The sequence below is a fragment of the Triturus cristatus genome, chromosome 3_2 (assembly GCF_964204655.1).
Source record: "Triturus cristatus chromosome 3_2, aTriCri1.1, whole genome shotgun sequence".
Taxonomy (NCBI): Eukaryota; Metazoa; Chordata; class Amphibia; order Caudata; family Salamandridae; genus Triturus; species Triturus cristatus.
In genome coordinates, this window is record NC_140584.1 from 826,156,110 (window position 1) to 826,170,407 (window position 14,298).

General features: G+C 47.0%; 1 protein-coding gene across 5 annotated transcripts in view; it reads right to left on the bottom strand.

Moving 5' to 3' along the window:
- Positions 1 to 14,298, bottom strand: part of MYO1C (myosin IC) — a 416,904-nt gene that overhangs the window by 53,017 nt on the left and 349,589 nt on the right. For all 5 annotated transcript variants that reach the window (XM_085649047.1, XM_085649050.1, XM_085649051.1 and 2 more), the window contains exons 17-19: positions 11,664 to 11,744; positions 11,039 to 11,144; positions 8,475 to 8,592 (exon numbers count right to left, since the gene is read on the bottom strand). In XM_085649047.1, coding sequence (XP_085505173.1) covers positions 8,475 to 8,592; positions 11,039 to 11,144; positions 11,664 to 11,744 — 305 coding nt within the window. The remainder of the gene's footprint in view (positions 1 to 8,474; positions 8,593 to 11,038; positions 11,145 to 11,663; positions 11,745 to 14,298) is intronic.

A 14,298-nucleotide genomic window follows, 5' to 3' on the forward strand; every position in this document is an offset into this window, starting at 1 on the left:
ACCAGCAATGGGCTGCTGCTTACAAAACTGAAAGAGGACAGGGCCGAGAATGTATTCACATGTGCAGTGCTGTTAAAGTGCTGAAGCACAGAAAGTATCCTCCACTGATTATCTTTAGGAACACGTTTATGTTTAAAGGTGTTATAAGAGGAATATCAACACCTAAAGTGAATGATCCTTAATCAGCAGGAGAGTGGCCTTAAACCAAAAGGGGGTTGCAAGAACACAAAACATCAACCTTAGGCAAACTGAGTTAATGGCACGCAGGGACACAAATACTTTGAGCAACTGTATTGTCAGTAAAAAAGAAAACAAAAAGGAAAAACAACTTTGTGATTGCTGGAATCTTATTTTTTTTTTTACAAATGCAAGGTGTTGAAAGTGTGTTATTTCCAAATGGCGTTAAAATAAAAAAAATTAAAAAAAAGCATAAACAGGAATTGGAACCTAGGACTGGTTACAAATGGCCTGGAATCTAGCACCCAAATCTCCTGTACGCAGGAACACGATGCCTGATTTTACAGCTGGAAAATCTGTCTGGTAAGATTGCAGAAGTATTGGGCTGCAAGTGCAGTCCAGCCTTGGTCCCAGGTCCCATATCCCTTGCTATGGAACTGGAGAGCACAGAGCGCCTCCCCTGGCCAGCGCATAGCCTACCCTGTCTACTGTCACCCTCCATTGACCCCACTTACCACCTGTTCTAAGAAGGTGGTAAATGCGAGTGGTAATCCACATGGGATTGGAACTACTGTGCAGATTTTTGCCTGAAAAAAGGGCCTTGGCTGGTTATTCCTCATTCTATGGGAATTAACTCTTAGTAGTTGGATTTAAGTGTAAGGATACTAGCCAGAAGCTTTATTTTTGGCTACATGATATTAGTGCACCTAAATGCACCGACTCATAATTGGAGCCTAAATAGTGTGTTTTGTGATTTCATTAATCAAGGGCAGTAGCTGTCCAGATAGTTAAGTTAACAAGGACTTGTAGAGCACACTATCTATGGAGAGGTCTCTTGGAACTGAGTACTAGCGAGGAGAAGGAGTAGTTTCTTACCTGTAACTCCAGTTCTGTAGTAGGGGTATCTCTGTTATAGTCATAATCTATGAATAGTCCCGCCCATGTGCGGGGACCCCGGAGCAATCAAAATATCTCTTAAGCTGTCCTGCATTTGCAAACCTGCAAAGACACTTAAGAGACAGACAAAATAATACAGCCTAATAACAATATGGCTGCACTGGCCAGCACTTCCTCTGAAGTGAACACAAAAGCCAAAATAAAGTTTAAATGTCATTTTTATTCACATCTGACATGTTCCTTTATTGTATCACACTCCCTTCACCAAAATCCCTTCAAACAATAGAGAGGAAGGGGTGGACAGACAAGCCCTATAGGCTGTCATTATGAGTCTGCTAAAGGGATACCGTGCCTTTAAGGAACTCTCCAGAGACCCCCGGTATCCCAGGATGCACAGCCAAAGCAAGTTACTTTCAGTTCTTTTTGAAGGTGTATAACAACAGGCCTGATACTGTCAGTTTCACTCCACCGGGGAGGAGGGAGGGTCGCTTATGACTATAACAGAGATACCCCTACTACAGAACTGGAGTTACAGGTAAGAAACTACTCCTTCTGTAGTAGGGGATCTCTGTGTATAGTCATAATCTATGAATAGAATGGCAAGCCCATCCCAACCAACAAACAGCGGTGGAGTAAAAACCAAACACCAACAAATTACTGTGCAAACAAATTCCTCAGCGAAGCCTGTCCATCCTGCGCATCTGCCCTAGCATCAGAATCCAGGCAGTAATGCTTTGTAAACGTATGGACCGACTTCCAGGTGGCAGCCTTACAAATGTCAGCAATTGGAACATTCCTAAGCAAAGCTGTAGTCGCTGCTTTGCCCCTAGTCGAATGCGCTGTAGGCTTACCCCTAACGTCTTATTAGCTTTCTGATAACAAAGCTGAATACAGGACACAATCCATCTGGAGATGGACTGTTTTGAGGTAGCTAGACCAGTTCTTACTGAACCATAATTCACAAACAGTTGATCCGACCTGCGGATGTCTTTTGTCTTATCTAGATAGAATTTTAACACCCTACGCACATCTAATGAATGCAGAGACCTCTCCGCCGGAGAGGAGGGATGCTGAAAAAATGTAGGCAAAGTTATCATTTGATTTACATGGAAATCAGATATCACTTTAGGTAAAAACTTAGGATGAGTACGCATTACCACTTTAGAAGCATGGAATACAGTATACGGCTCTTGACAACACAGAGCCTGAATCTCACTTACTCTCCTGGCCGATGTAATGGCCACAAGGAAGGCGGCCTTCCAGGACAAATGCTGCAGGGAAGCCTTATGAATAGGCTCAAAAGCCTCCCTCATTAATCTAGACAACACCACGTTCAATTCCCATGGTGGAGAAGGTCGTCTAACAGGGGGAAACACCTTACGCAAACCCTCCAAAAAATCTTTAATCACAGGGATTTTAAAAATGAGGTTTGGGACGGGCCCTTTCTAAACGCAGTCAAAGCTGCGAGATGAACTTTAATAGACTGAAAATTAAGCCCAGATTGAGCTAACTGCAGCAGATAAGGCAAAATAACATCTTCTTTACAGGATGTAGGGTCAATGTCCTTTGCCTTGCACCATAAGCAGAATCTCTTCCACTTATAGGCGTAAGAAGTCCTCATAGACGGTCTCTTCGCCTCTTTCAAGATCTCCATACAGTCCTGAGGTAGGTTCAAGTGTCCATACTGTGCTAGCTCAGGAGCCATGTTGCCAAACTCAAGGACGAGAGATTGGGGTGAACCATCTGTCCTCCGAACTTCGTGAGAAGGTCCGGCCGACACGGCAGGCGCCGGTGTGGCAGAACAGACCGGTGAAGAAGGTTGGTGAACCACCATTGCCTCGGCCACTCCGGAGCAATCAGGATCATCCTGGCTCTGGATTGCGACAGCTTGATCAGCACCGCCGGAATCAGGGGAATGGGTGGAAAGGCGTAGAGATAGCTGTTGGACCAGCAGATCCATAGGGCATTCCCCAGTGTCCCTGGTTGGTAGTACCTGGACGCGAAGTCGCGGCATTTGCTGTTTTCTGCCGTAGCGAACAGATCGATGTCCGGAGTGCCCCACTCTGCGAAGACGTCTCTTAGCACGTCGTCGTTTAGCACCCACTCATGATTTTCTTGAACGAGCCTGCTGAGCGCATCGGCTTGGGCATTCTGCACTCCCGGCAGATGGGTTGCCGTGATCGTGAGGTTCCTGGCCACCAGCCAATTCCAGATCGTCTGTGCCTCCCGAGACAGCGTGCGTGAACGGGAGCCCCCCTGCTTGTTGAGGTAATACATGGTAGTAGTATTGTCCGTCTGAACTAGCAGGGAGTTCGTCGTGAAGGAGGGATGGAACGCCTTCAGGGCCAAGTGTACTGCTCTGAGTTCCAAAAAGTTGATGTGGTAAGTCATCTCCGTCTGTGACCATATCCCCTGAATCTGAAGAGGGCCCGAATGCGCTCCCCAGCCCTGGAGAGACGCATCGGTCACTATGGTCTGGACCGGAATATCCTTGTGAAAGGGAGTCCCCTTGCAAACATTCTCTGAGGAGCACCACCATTTCAGAGATTGGAGAGCGTGTTAGGACAGATGAATCATGTCCTCCCAACGCCCCCGCCTCTGGTCCCATTGATCCTCCAGACACTCCTGCAGGGGCCGCATATGCAGACGTGCACTGGGGGTGAGAAAGATGCAGGAAGCCATCGACCCCAGTAAAGAGGACACCGTCCTCACTGTAGGAGAGTGGGCTGAGAGGAGGTGCAGGGCCTTCCCACGGATCGATAAGCGTCTCTCCTCCGAAGGACACACGCTTGCGTTCAAGGTATTGACTGAGGCCCCCAAGTACTGGAGACACTGCATAGGGATCGGCACTGACTTCGACATGTTGACGTGCAGCCCCAGGCAATGAAGCAAGGCAGCTGTCCTGTTGAAGTGACACTGGGCTTCCCGGAACGTGGAAGCTTTGATCAGCAAATCGTCCAGGTATGGATACACAAACACTTTGTTCTTCCGCAAGTGTGCTGCCACCACTGCCATGCACTTGGAGAACGTACGTGGTGCAGACTTCAGACCAAACGGGAGTACTGTATACTGGTAATGGTTGTTGCCTACCAGAAACCTTAGGAACTTGCGATGCTTTGGTGCGATCGGCACTCCTGCAGATCTATGGCGCACAGCCAGTCTCCTCGATGCAACTGAGGGTAAATCTGATGCAGGGACAACATACGGAACTTTTCTCTGCGGATCCAATTGTTTGCTTGACGCAGATCCAGAATAGGCCTGAACTCGTTCTTGTCCTTTTTTCTGACGAGAAAGAACCTGGAGTAAAGGCCTTTTCCTTTTTGCCTCAAAGGAACAGTTTCTATCGCCTTCTTCTTTAACAGAACGTCCGCCTCCCACTGGAGCTCCCGCACCATGTAGGGAGAGCGCACTGGTGGAATCTGTGGAGGCGGGCTGGTGAAACGAAGACTGTATCCATTGCAAACAATATTCAGCACCCACTTGTCCTGAGTTATTGTCCTCCACTCTGCCAGGTAGTATTGAATACTTCCCCCCACCGGAGCGGGTAACGGACGAGGGGGAAGTGACCTTTCAGGGCTTCGACCCGGCCGGGCCTTTGTTCCCCGACGAGGATTGATGCTGGCCTCTGCCCCTCTGGCGCTTCTGAAAGGACTGCCTCGGGAACTGTTGTTGTTGCTGGTGCTGTTGTTGGTGACCAGACTGACGCCCCTGACCGCGTTGCTTAGAATTACGCCTGCCATAGGAACGGAATGACTTCTTCTGCTCCTTGGGTTTTTCCAACCCCACGGCCTTCAGGGTTTCTGCTTCGGCCTTCATGCGGGCCATCTCGTCATCCACATGAGACCCGAACAACGTCGAACCAGAGAAAGGCAAGTTAGCAATCTTTTGCTGCGCTTCAGGTTTTAGAGAGGTAAGCCTCAGCCAGGAATGTCTCCTCATGTGTACTCCATGACAGTACCCATGGGCCGCCAGCAACGATACATCCCCCGCCGCACTGATGATCTGGTTGGAGACCATCATGCCCTCGTTCAGCACCTCCTGGAAGTCCTCTCTTTTGTCCCTAGGCAGGGAGGCAGCAAACTGTTGCAGAGAGTCTCAAAGCGATCGGTCATAGCGACCCAGCAGGGCGGAGGCGCTAGCAGCCTTCATAGTCGTGGCCGACGTAGAGCACATTCTCCTCCCCAAGGAGTCCATCTTGCGACTCTCCTTATCCGGAGGAGCCGTGGAAGAGGGAGTCATAGAGTGTTGTTTACGAGCCGCAACCACAATGACAGAGTCCGGGGGAGGGTCCACCCTGAGGAACGCCGGGTCCGAATCAGGGGCCCTGTACTTCTTCTGCAACCGTGAGGGAGCAGACTTCACCACGGCTGGTGTCAAGAAGACCTCCATGGCTGGTTCCTCCAAACCCGGAACCAAAGGAAGGAGGGGGCGTGACAGGTGAGCCTTGTGCAATGTCTCAAATATCACAGAGGTAGTGGGAACCGGGACTGCTACTGAGATTCCCAATTTCGCCGCCCCCCTCATCAGCACATCCTGGAAAGTGGCAATATCATCCACCGGCGAGATTAGAGTAGGCGGAGTTTCCGACAACGAGGGGGAGAGCCGTCCATTGCCAGAAGAGTCCGTATACCTCGTGCCTCTGGAACGAGATTTATATCTCCGTCGTCCATGCCTTGTGTGAGTGGACGACCTGTGTCTACTCCGTGACCTCCGGCGAGATCGAGAGCGTGACCTCGGTCTGCGTGGAGCCTTAGGAATCGCCGGTAGCCGAGGAGAAGGCGGGAGCTGAGGCACCGGCGGTGGCGGAGGTCGCTTAGGAGGAGGAGGCGGAGGAGAAGGAGGCGGAGGAGGCGTAGGAGGCTTCTGAGGCAGCGGCTGAGGGAGAGGCTGCGGAGCTCCATCACTCCCTGCAGGAGAACCTGGACCAGCACTGTCCGGACTCCCGTCCACCCTTCTCTTCTTGGCGGGCCTATCCCGTGCTGAAGTAAACGAGGGGGAGCGCCGTCGTCTCCTAGATCCACGACTGGAGATCGTAATCACCGAAGACGTGTTACCAGATGTCACCGACGTCGAACTGATCGTCGACCTCGTACGGCGTCTCCTCGACGTCGAACGGCGGGTTGACGGAGAGCCTCTCGACGTCGACGGTGAACGATGTCTCCTCGACGTCGATCTCCTTCGCCTCGACGGCGATCCGTGCCTCGACGTCGATCTCCTTCGCCTCGACATCGATCTGTGCCTCGACGGCGATCTGTGCCTCGACGGCGATCTTCTTTGTCTCGACGGCAGTCGCCGGTGTCTCGGCGTCGATCCATGAGTCGACGGCGAAGGAGCCGAGCGGGGTCGCCTCGACGGCGATCTGCGCTGTCCGTGGGGCTCGGTACGACGTCGATGGTATGTCGACGTCGACTGTGGAATCCTCGACGGCGACCTAGTCCTAGGTCTCGCCGGCCCCTCTCTCGACGTCGAAAACGCCGCGATCCAGAGCCCTGGATCGATGGCGAACACACCGGTGCTTTACCTCTCGCCGTTGACGTCGTCGCCTTCGACGTCGAACGCGACCTACCAGCCGGTAGGTGTCGTTTCTACTCCTTTTTCTGCCCGGAGGTCCCTCCAGTGGCTGAAGCATGGGCAGAGGAAGGGGAATGAGATCCTCTATGCCCCGAAGTCCCACCTGTCCTCTGCTTCTCCTGTCCCTGGAGGCGAATCTTCTCTCTGTCCCTCAGGGTCCTCTTGGAGAAGGTCTTGCAGATGGCACATGTAGCAGGGACATGCGAGGATGACAAGCAGAGGATACAGACATCATGTGGGTCCGTCTTGGCCTTTTTCCTCCCACACTCAGGGCATTTATCAAATAAAGCCATGCTAAGAGTGGGTCAAATTGCACCAAATTGCAGGATGCAGTAGAGAAAGGCTCTAGACGTCGAATGAACACACTATTTTATCCAAAAAAACAAAATTTAGTCCAAATATCCACCCAAAAGGGTAGAGCTCAAGCTCCAGGGTCCTGCTTGCAGGAGCCGGAAAAAAGAACTGAAAGTAACTTGCTTTGGCTGTGCATCCTGGGATACCGGGGGTCTCTGGAGAGTTCCTTAAAGGCACGGTATCCCTTTAGCAGAAACATAATGACAGCCTATAGGGCTTGTCTGTCCACCCCTTCCTCTCTATTGTTTAAAGGGATTTTGGTGAAGGGAGTGTGATACAATAAAGGAACATGTCAGATGTGAATAAAAATGACATTTAAACTTTATTTTGGCTTTTGTGTTCACTTCAGAGGAAGTGCTGGCCAGTGCAGCCATATTGTTATTAGGCTGTATTATTTTGTCTGTCTCTTAAGTGTCTTTGCAGGTTTGCAAATGCAGGACAGCTTAAGAGATAATTTGATTGCTCCGGGGTCCCTGCACATGGGCGGGACTATTCATAGATTATGACTATACACAGAGATCCCCTACTACAGAACAGCTGAGGAGGAAAGTTTTAAAAATACTGATTAATGAGCCAGGTTTTGAGCAACTGCTGGAACTTGAAGTGAGAAGAATTGGTATGAATCTCAAAAGGAATCCCATAGGAGAGGGGGCTATAACTTAGAAAGATGCCCTTCACCCAATCCCCCAGATTTGGCATAGCAGAAGTAGGTGATGCAGAGAAGAATCCGACTCGTGGAATGAGGTGCCCTTTTAGGCATATGCCAGGTGAGCTTTGGATGAAGGTGGGGGCAGAGTAAGAAAGAGAATGGTGCATTTAGTTGTGAAAGAGATTCTGTCATGGATAGGAAGCGAATGTAGGAGAAAGAGGAAGGGGAAGAATACGAAACCGAGGGGCCAAGGTGCTAAGATGGGCAGGCTAGTTCTGAAAGGATTAGAGTTGGTTCAACTGAGTGTTAGGCAAGTCCATGTAGATGATTTTGCAGTAGTTTAGTTGGGAGCAGATGAGACCTGCGAAAACAGCTCTTAGCTATCAGAGGAGCCTGTAGCCACAAGGACACCAGTTACATCTATGTTAAACTTGAGCCAACTCTGGCTCATTCATTTCCATGCTTTTGAGAGCCAAAGTTGGAGGATGTCATTGGAGATGGAATGACCAGTGGATCTGAAAATGTTGACCCAGGACTCCAAGTAAAGGTTTCAAAGGGTGGGGCACAAAAGCATTCTATTATTCGCAGCACAAGACTAGAGTCTAAGAAATGTCACCCGAAATAAGTGAGTCGGAGCTGGTATTGGCAGGTGTAGAGTGTGCTAAGGAGATCATGGATATTTGAAACTATGACACCATAGCTATAAAAATAGTCTGACAGATAACACAGATCAGATGATGCGAAGCGTTCATATCAAATGTTGATAACATTTTAAAGAATGACCTGTCATGCTTTTCTGGCAATACTGTTACCAGTTGGTACCTACCTTTGCAGAAAGATTTCGTATTTCCGTCTGTATGCAAATCCTGCCCTGCGAACCCGCAAATTCTCCATCAATCCCAAGTACTTCACTTGATGTCGGATAAGAACCTCATCAAAGCGCCCTGCGGATGACAAACAGGAGAGCGAGTTTAAAGATCGCAAGAGGTGTGCCTCAAGTTACCCTTTACACAGTCACCGTGAAGTGCATGCACTCAAGGAGGAAATCCGGTGCAGCACTGTGAAGCAAAGGATGAGCAATCAAGTCTTTCCTTGGGCAGACAGTAGTTGCTAGGAAGTATTTGGGGATACTGTCTTTCCGCTGGTGCCAGAGGGTCTTGGGCACTATTGCACTCAAAATGGATAACCAAGTTACTCTCATTTACTTATCTAGGGTTTTTCTTAAGTGACACGTTTTGGCTGCATTGGAATGCAAGGGGACAAGGCAATAGGCATGGCATGTGATGTACTATTGTGTCAAGAGGCCCTGCAGACCTATTATTGAAGTATGCTGCAATGTCTGAGACTCTGTAGCTGTCGGAAATCAGGTTTCACAATGACTTCTTCACAGCACACAGCCAAAGCTTTGAATAATTGCTTGAAACGCCTTGTTTGGAATCATGTAGAAATGTCAGTCTTGGGCACTTAACCAATTAATAGGCAGGACTTGAAGCTTATAATGGTGAACCCAGAGCATGGGCTGAGCTGAAGTGATATGTATTCAGTTTATTTAGAACCTCAACACAATTCTCCTTTAGCCTCAAATGGAGATGACTCACCTAGAGTACTGAAGGCAAGCAGTAAATGCCAGACTCCAGGAAGTTGTAGAGACAGAAAGGCCTCTAGAATTTACAGATAGGAATGTAGGGCAATTAGAATAAGGAACACCACAAAATATAGGTTGCACTTGTATCTTCTAGGGTAGGATACAACCTCGAACACAATTATTGTGCTTGGGGTCGCATTTTGGTACAGATAACATGGATCCCTATTTGGGTCCAATTAACATGGGGCTCTATGGCCAGTGTTATCTGATATTTAAGAATTTGGTGGGGTCAGGAGTGTGGTTATATTGAAAACATTTTAGGACATAAGTACCAGACAGTTTGTCATAATATATCAAGTCTCATATGGTACATCTGCCCTTTACACAACAAAAGTGCTAGGGAGTATTTTACAAAATACAGAGTCTGCTGCAGCCCTTTCCTTAGTTTTTCAATGTCCTTGAGTGGAAGGAGAGAGAACATGCTGGGTTTCAGCCCAGGTGGCTAAGACTCTGCTAAGAATATTTCAAAAGTTAAGGATCCCATCTCAACAGAAAAAACACCACTGAAAATGAACATGGAACTCTACCCAAAAACAAAATTGCCAATGTACTGGTTTCCAAGAGTTTCAATGTCTAGTTAAAGGGCCCACTGGATCTCTGGTGGTGGGCATATGGATCACTTAACACAGTTATGGGAGACCTATTATACCTTGAGCTGGATTTGGGTCCATATCTCAATAGTGGTCCATCACAATTGGGATATTTGACTAAGCATCTATGGGATTTGGGGAACGCTCTGCAACTGCAAGATGAAACTTGAGAAATTAACTGGAGTTCAGTGTTCAACTGAAACATCAACCACCACCACAAAAACGTTAAGGGCTACAGCAATAGCCCAACTGTTCTGCAATCAGGAGCACCAGCCTTAACCAGTGGCACACCACCTGCAAAATAAGGTGAACAGAGAGTCATGTTGCTAGGCTGGTGAAACAGAGCTTTTCCTTGCTGTTCAGCTGAAGCGTGAGTTACTGGCATACATGGGGTAGCATTTATTCTATCTGAGGGCATTGGTAGGAAGTGAAAGACAAAGTCTAAACTCTTTGAAAGTTAACATGCCAGCCAACACCAATGATTCTTTGTAGGTTTTCTACTGAGCCTTTGTCAGGACAGGAAAGGGTCAGGTACAAAATAGTCAGTTTTGGGATTCCATGTGGAGGCCTGCCAGACACTGAAGTCCAAGCTTTGCTACTGCCAGGCAACAACCAAAAGAACATATGGACATTGAGCTTGTTTATCAGAGGTACTATAGCTGGGTAGAGATCTGCGCCCAGAAAAGATTTCCCACCTGTCACTGGCCATTTTTAGTCATGGAAAGGAGAGGGAGACCAAAACTAAGACTTATAGGAACATAATATGGACTATTAGATAAGACACTAACTATGAGTAAAACTGCCAGCACTTATCAGAGATGGGGTAACGCTACAGCTAGAAAAGCAGTTGTGAATACATCCATGCAGTCAATGGAACCTGCAGCTAACAGAGTAGTCCCTGAAAGTAAAACTACAGCTAGCAAAGACAGGACAGCACAACATCGATCAGAGCAGCTTGGAAAACGAGAATGTTATAGACAGAGACAGTTCCGTGTGAGAATGCAGCTGGCAGAGACAGCATAACAGTGCAGTAGAGACAGGGTCAGACTTGTGGGCTGGGTCAGCGTCGCTGAGTACATGCATGGTCTTGAGTCAAGCATGCCTGGCATCTGCCCAGCCTGGCACAGAAGCTCATACCAAGATGTACGGACCCACCTGCCTGCTTGGCATCATTGGGCTTAATGCAGCGGATGTATGAAGGTTCCTTGGACATTAAGATCTCCATCAGCTTGGAAAGGCTGTTCTTAAACTGAGTGGCGGCCTTGAGAACACAAGAAACAAACAGACCAACAGATAAGAAAATTGTGGTGAAAGAGTACATGAAACATGCATGAGATGAGTTCAGAGGAAGTGAAAGAGCACGGCAATTCATTTAGGGGAAAAGTAGAGTTTAGGGAAAGAACAAGTTAAGAAATGAAGTGGGGGACTGAAAAGGGAGAGAGAAGAATATGTGGTCAGCCAGAGAAATGGTAAATACTAACAATGGCACACTTAAACATTATTGAGCACTCCATCCACTGCTTGCTTCCTTCACTTAAATATGCTTTTTGCAAAATGTAGATGGACCACATTGGTAGGCAACAAAATTCCCCATCTGACAATTAAAATATAATGATGCCACAATTGACTAACCTTCTTCCATGCTATGCACCCAAACTATAGCTATAATCTCCATACACCTCCTAGCATAGCCAGACACTACACATTCCTACCCCTATCTCCTTTTCCCATTTGACCTCCCAAAACACTCTACACTCTTTGCTCCTTATGCTGTACTCACTGTTTCTGGTCTCTTTTTGTCTGTGAGCTCCACCCTGCCGAAGCACTGGTTGATAATTGGATTCTGTGAATCGCACATGGCCTAGAAAGAAGGGGAGAAATTAGATCTAATTACAGATCATTACCTGATATAGCCCTAGATATTTTAGATTATGAAATTGAGGAACTTTCCCACCTTCATTTCCTTCTTGGATTATAATGTGGATTTTTAGTTGGAATGGGGTCAAAGTTAAACCAAAATTTGGCCAAGTAGCCGCCTTCTCAGTACAAAAAACTGAAGCCTGACAATCGCCCTCAGTTCAGACACAGTTAAGCATGAGAGGGGCTACACGTGTGCAGACTAATGCTCTCATTATGTGTGGTCTGTAAACACCTATAACAGAAGTTACTGGGCCCACTGGAATTATACGTTTTTGATTTTTTGCTGGGAGATTAGAGCTGGTAAAAGCAGCCAAAATGCCTGTGTAAGACTTCACAAGAAAACATCCGAGAAATGGTGCTAAAACACAAATTTCTAAATATTTTCCCACAAAACATGTACTGTCCATTATTTTTATACCACAGACATTACCAGGACTTCTGGGGAAGGCAAATAACAAGGTAATGAGGGTCAAATCGAGGTCACTATTGATGGCGGAAACCTTTGGGCTAACCGTTCTAGAGCAACAACACAAGTGAGCAAATATACATTGTTTTAGATCAGCCAGATAAACGGGCCACATTATTCTTATAACAGACCTCAGGGCCACACCAGCTAAGGCAAACATTGGTACAATCAACTTATGACAGGTTAACTATTGCCTTACCTGAGAGGGCTGGCATGGTCGAGGACTCGTTCTCTCAACAACCTTTCAAACAATAGTCAAACACTGACAGAAGATGATCCCAGAGCACCAACTCTACAGTCTTAGCAGCCCGAGCAATCTTCAGAGCAACTCTTGAAACTATCACTAAAACAGTCAAGTATCACTCTCTGTTCAAACATACAACTACTGGATTAAGACTCCATGCAGCCCCGCAGCCTAGCCGTACCTTTCCTTAACACAAGCACCAATAACAACGAAACCAGCTGGGATAACACACCCTTCCAGTCAAGACTGCACACACTTAACATTCATCTTGACAACTGAATAATCCTTAAGAAAGAATGAAGCTCACATAAGTGACCTAGTGTCGGACTCAAGACCTCCTCTTTATTGCAGAGTTCTGAATAGTATATAAAAGCTTAGCTACACTACACAAAGCCATTGTACAACACAGATGGGTTCTGCATTGCTTGGGAGAAACAGAGGTAGCCTAGGCTGTTCTAGAAATAGCTCAACCTAACCAGGAGTATAAGAAAATCCTCTTCTTCAATCCCGGCAGCCACAAGTATAATCTTTGGTTGTCAATATGTGTATAGAGGCTGGTCCAAGTCTCCTATTGGCCCATGCAGCATTGGAGGTTGGGAGTGACTGAGCCACGAGAATGTAGTTGCTCATACCAGGTTCCATTAATTTATTTGAATATTGTTAATGTAAGAAGTTGGGAGAAAGACATTTTTCTTTCCTGGTTCCAAGGTTCTCGAACAGCTTGCCTTGCCAAATGGCATTAAACAAGAGGACCACTACCTGAAATTCAGGTCAATGTACGAATCTATTCTTATCCTAAGATAATGAATAGCAGCTGAGCTATCAAATAATGTACAACATGGCAGCTCAGCACCAAGAGACATGACATGTAGAGTGCATGGCATCAGTGTTATCAAATTAAAGTCATGTGCCAGGTCCTCCCAGATGGGGATCCCATGTGTCACAGGACCCAAACTATACCTTGCTGATGAGTTCTAACCAGGGCGAAACTGGTCCTGGGTTGCTTGTGTTTCGGTTCAGGAAGGACATAGCCTGGCAGGTCAGCTGGACTGTTCCTATTGGAGAATGATGGACTAGGATGTGGTCCTGAGTAAATACTGTTGGCTGAAATTAATTCCAAGCATTTCGCTATCACTTTTTTGTATACGTTAGTGCCCCACTGATTTGGGCACCATTGTTTTGATGGGGAACAAGCATTCTGGAGCCCTATCTCGATCAAATCACCCAATGAAGGATATTTTTGCCAAGACAAAAGTATGTCTTAACAAATGGTTATAATTTCTGTATGCGGTGATCGGTTTCCATGTTGTACTACTTCAGGCCTCATGTAGAGTGCAGCAGAAACAAAACATCAGGAGTAAATAGCCATATGTCCTGGTTCTCCCACACCTTTAGTTCGCCCACCTCTTTTGCAGTTTGACAGAGTTGCCTTAGGTGGCTTGGGTGTTGGAAACTCTATGTTGTTGTCCTATCTGCTATAAAGCTACAGCCTTTTCATGCTTTTATCTGCCGTGCAAGGTATGAAGTTTGCAAAGAGGAAAAGAACTGAAAGGTTCCTGACATGCAGTGAAAACAAACTCTGTGTGAGAGCGACATAGCAACTTATCTGGGTATTTATTACTGAAAAACAACACAAATGCCAAGCACACATCTACAACATTATGCCAGAGGCAGTAATTGATCTAATCCAGTATAATATAGTATAGAAAACAACATTTAAGATACTGGATAGTACATGACACCTTTTATATTATGGGCCAAGGTTTTCCATTAGAAAAATCTCAG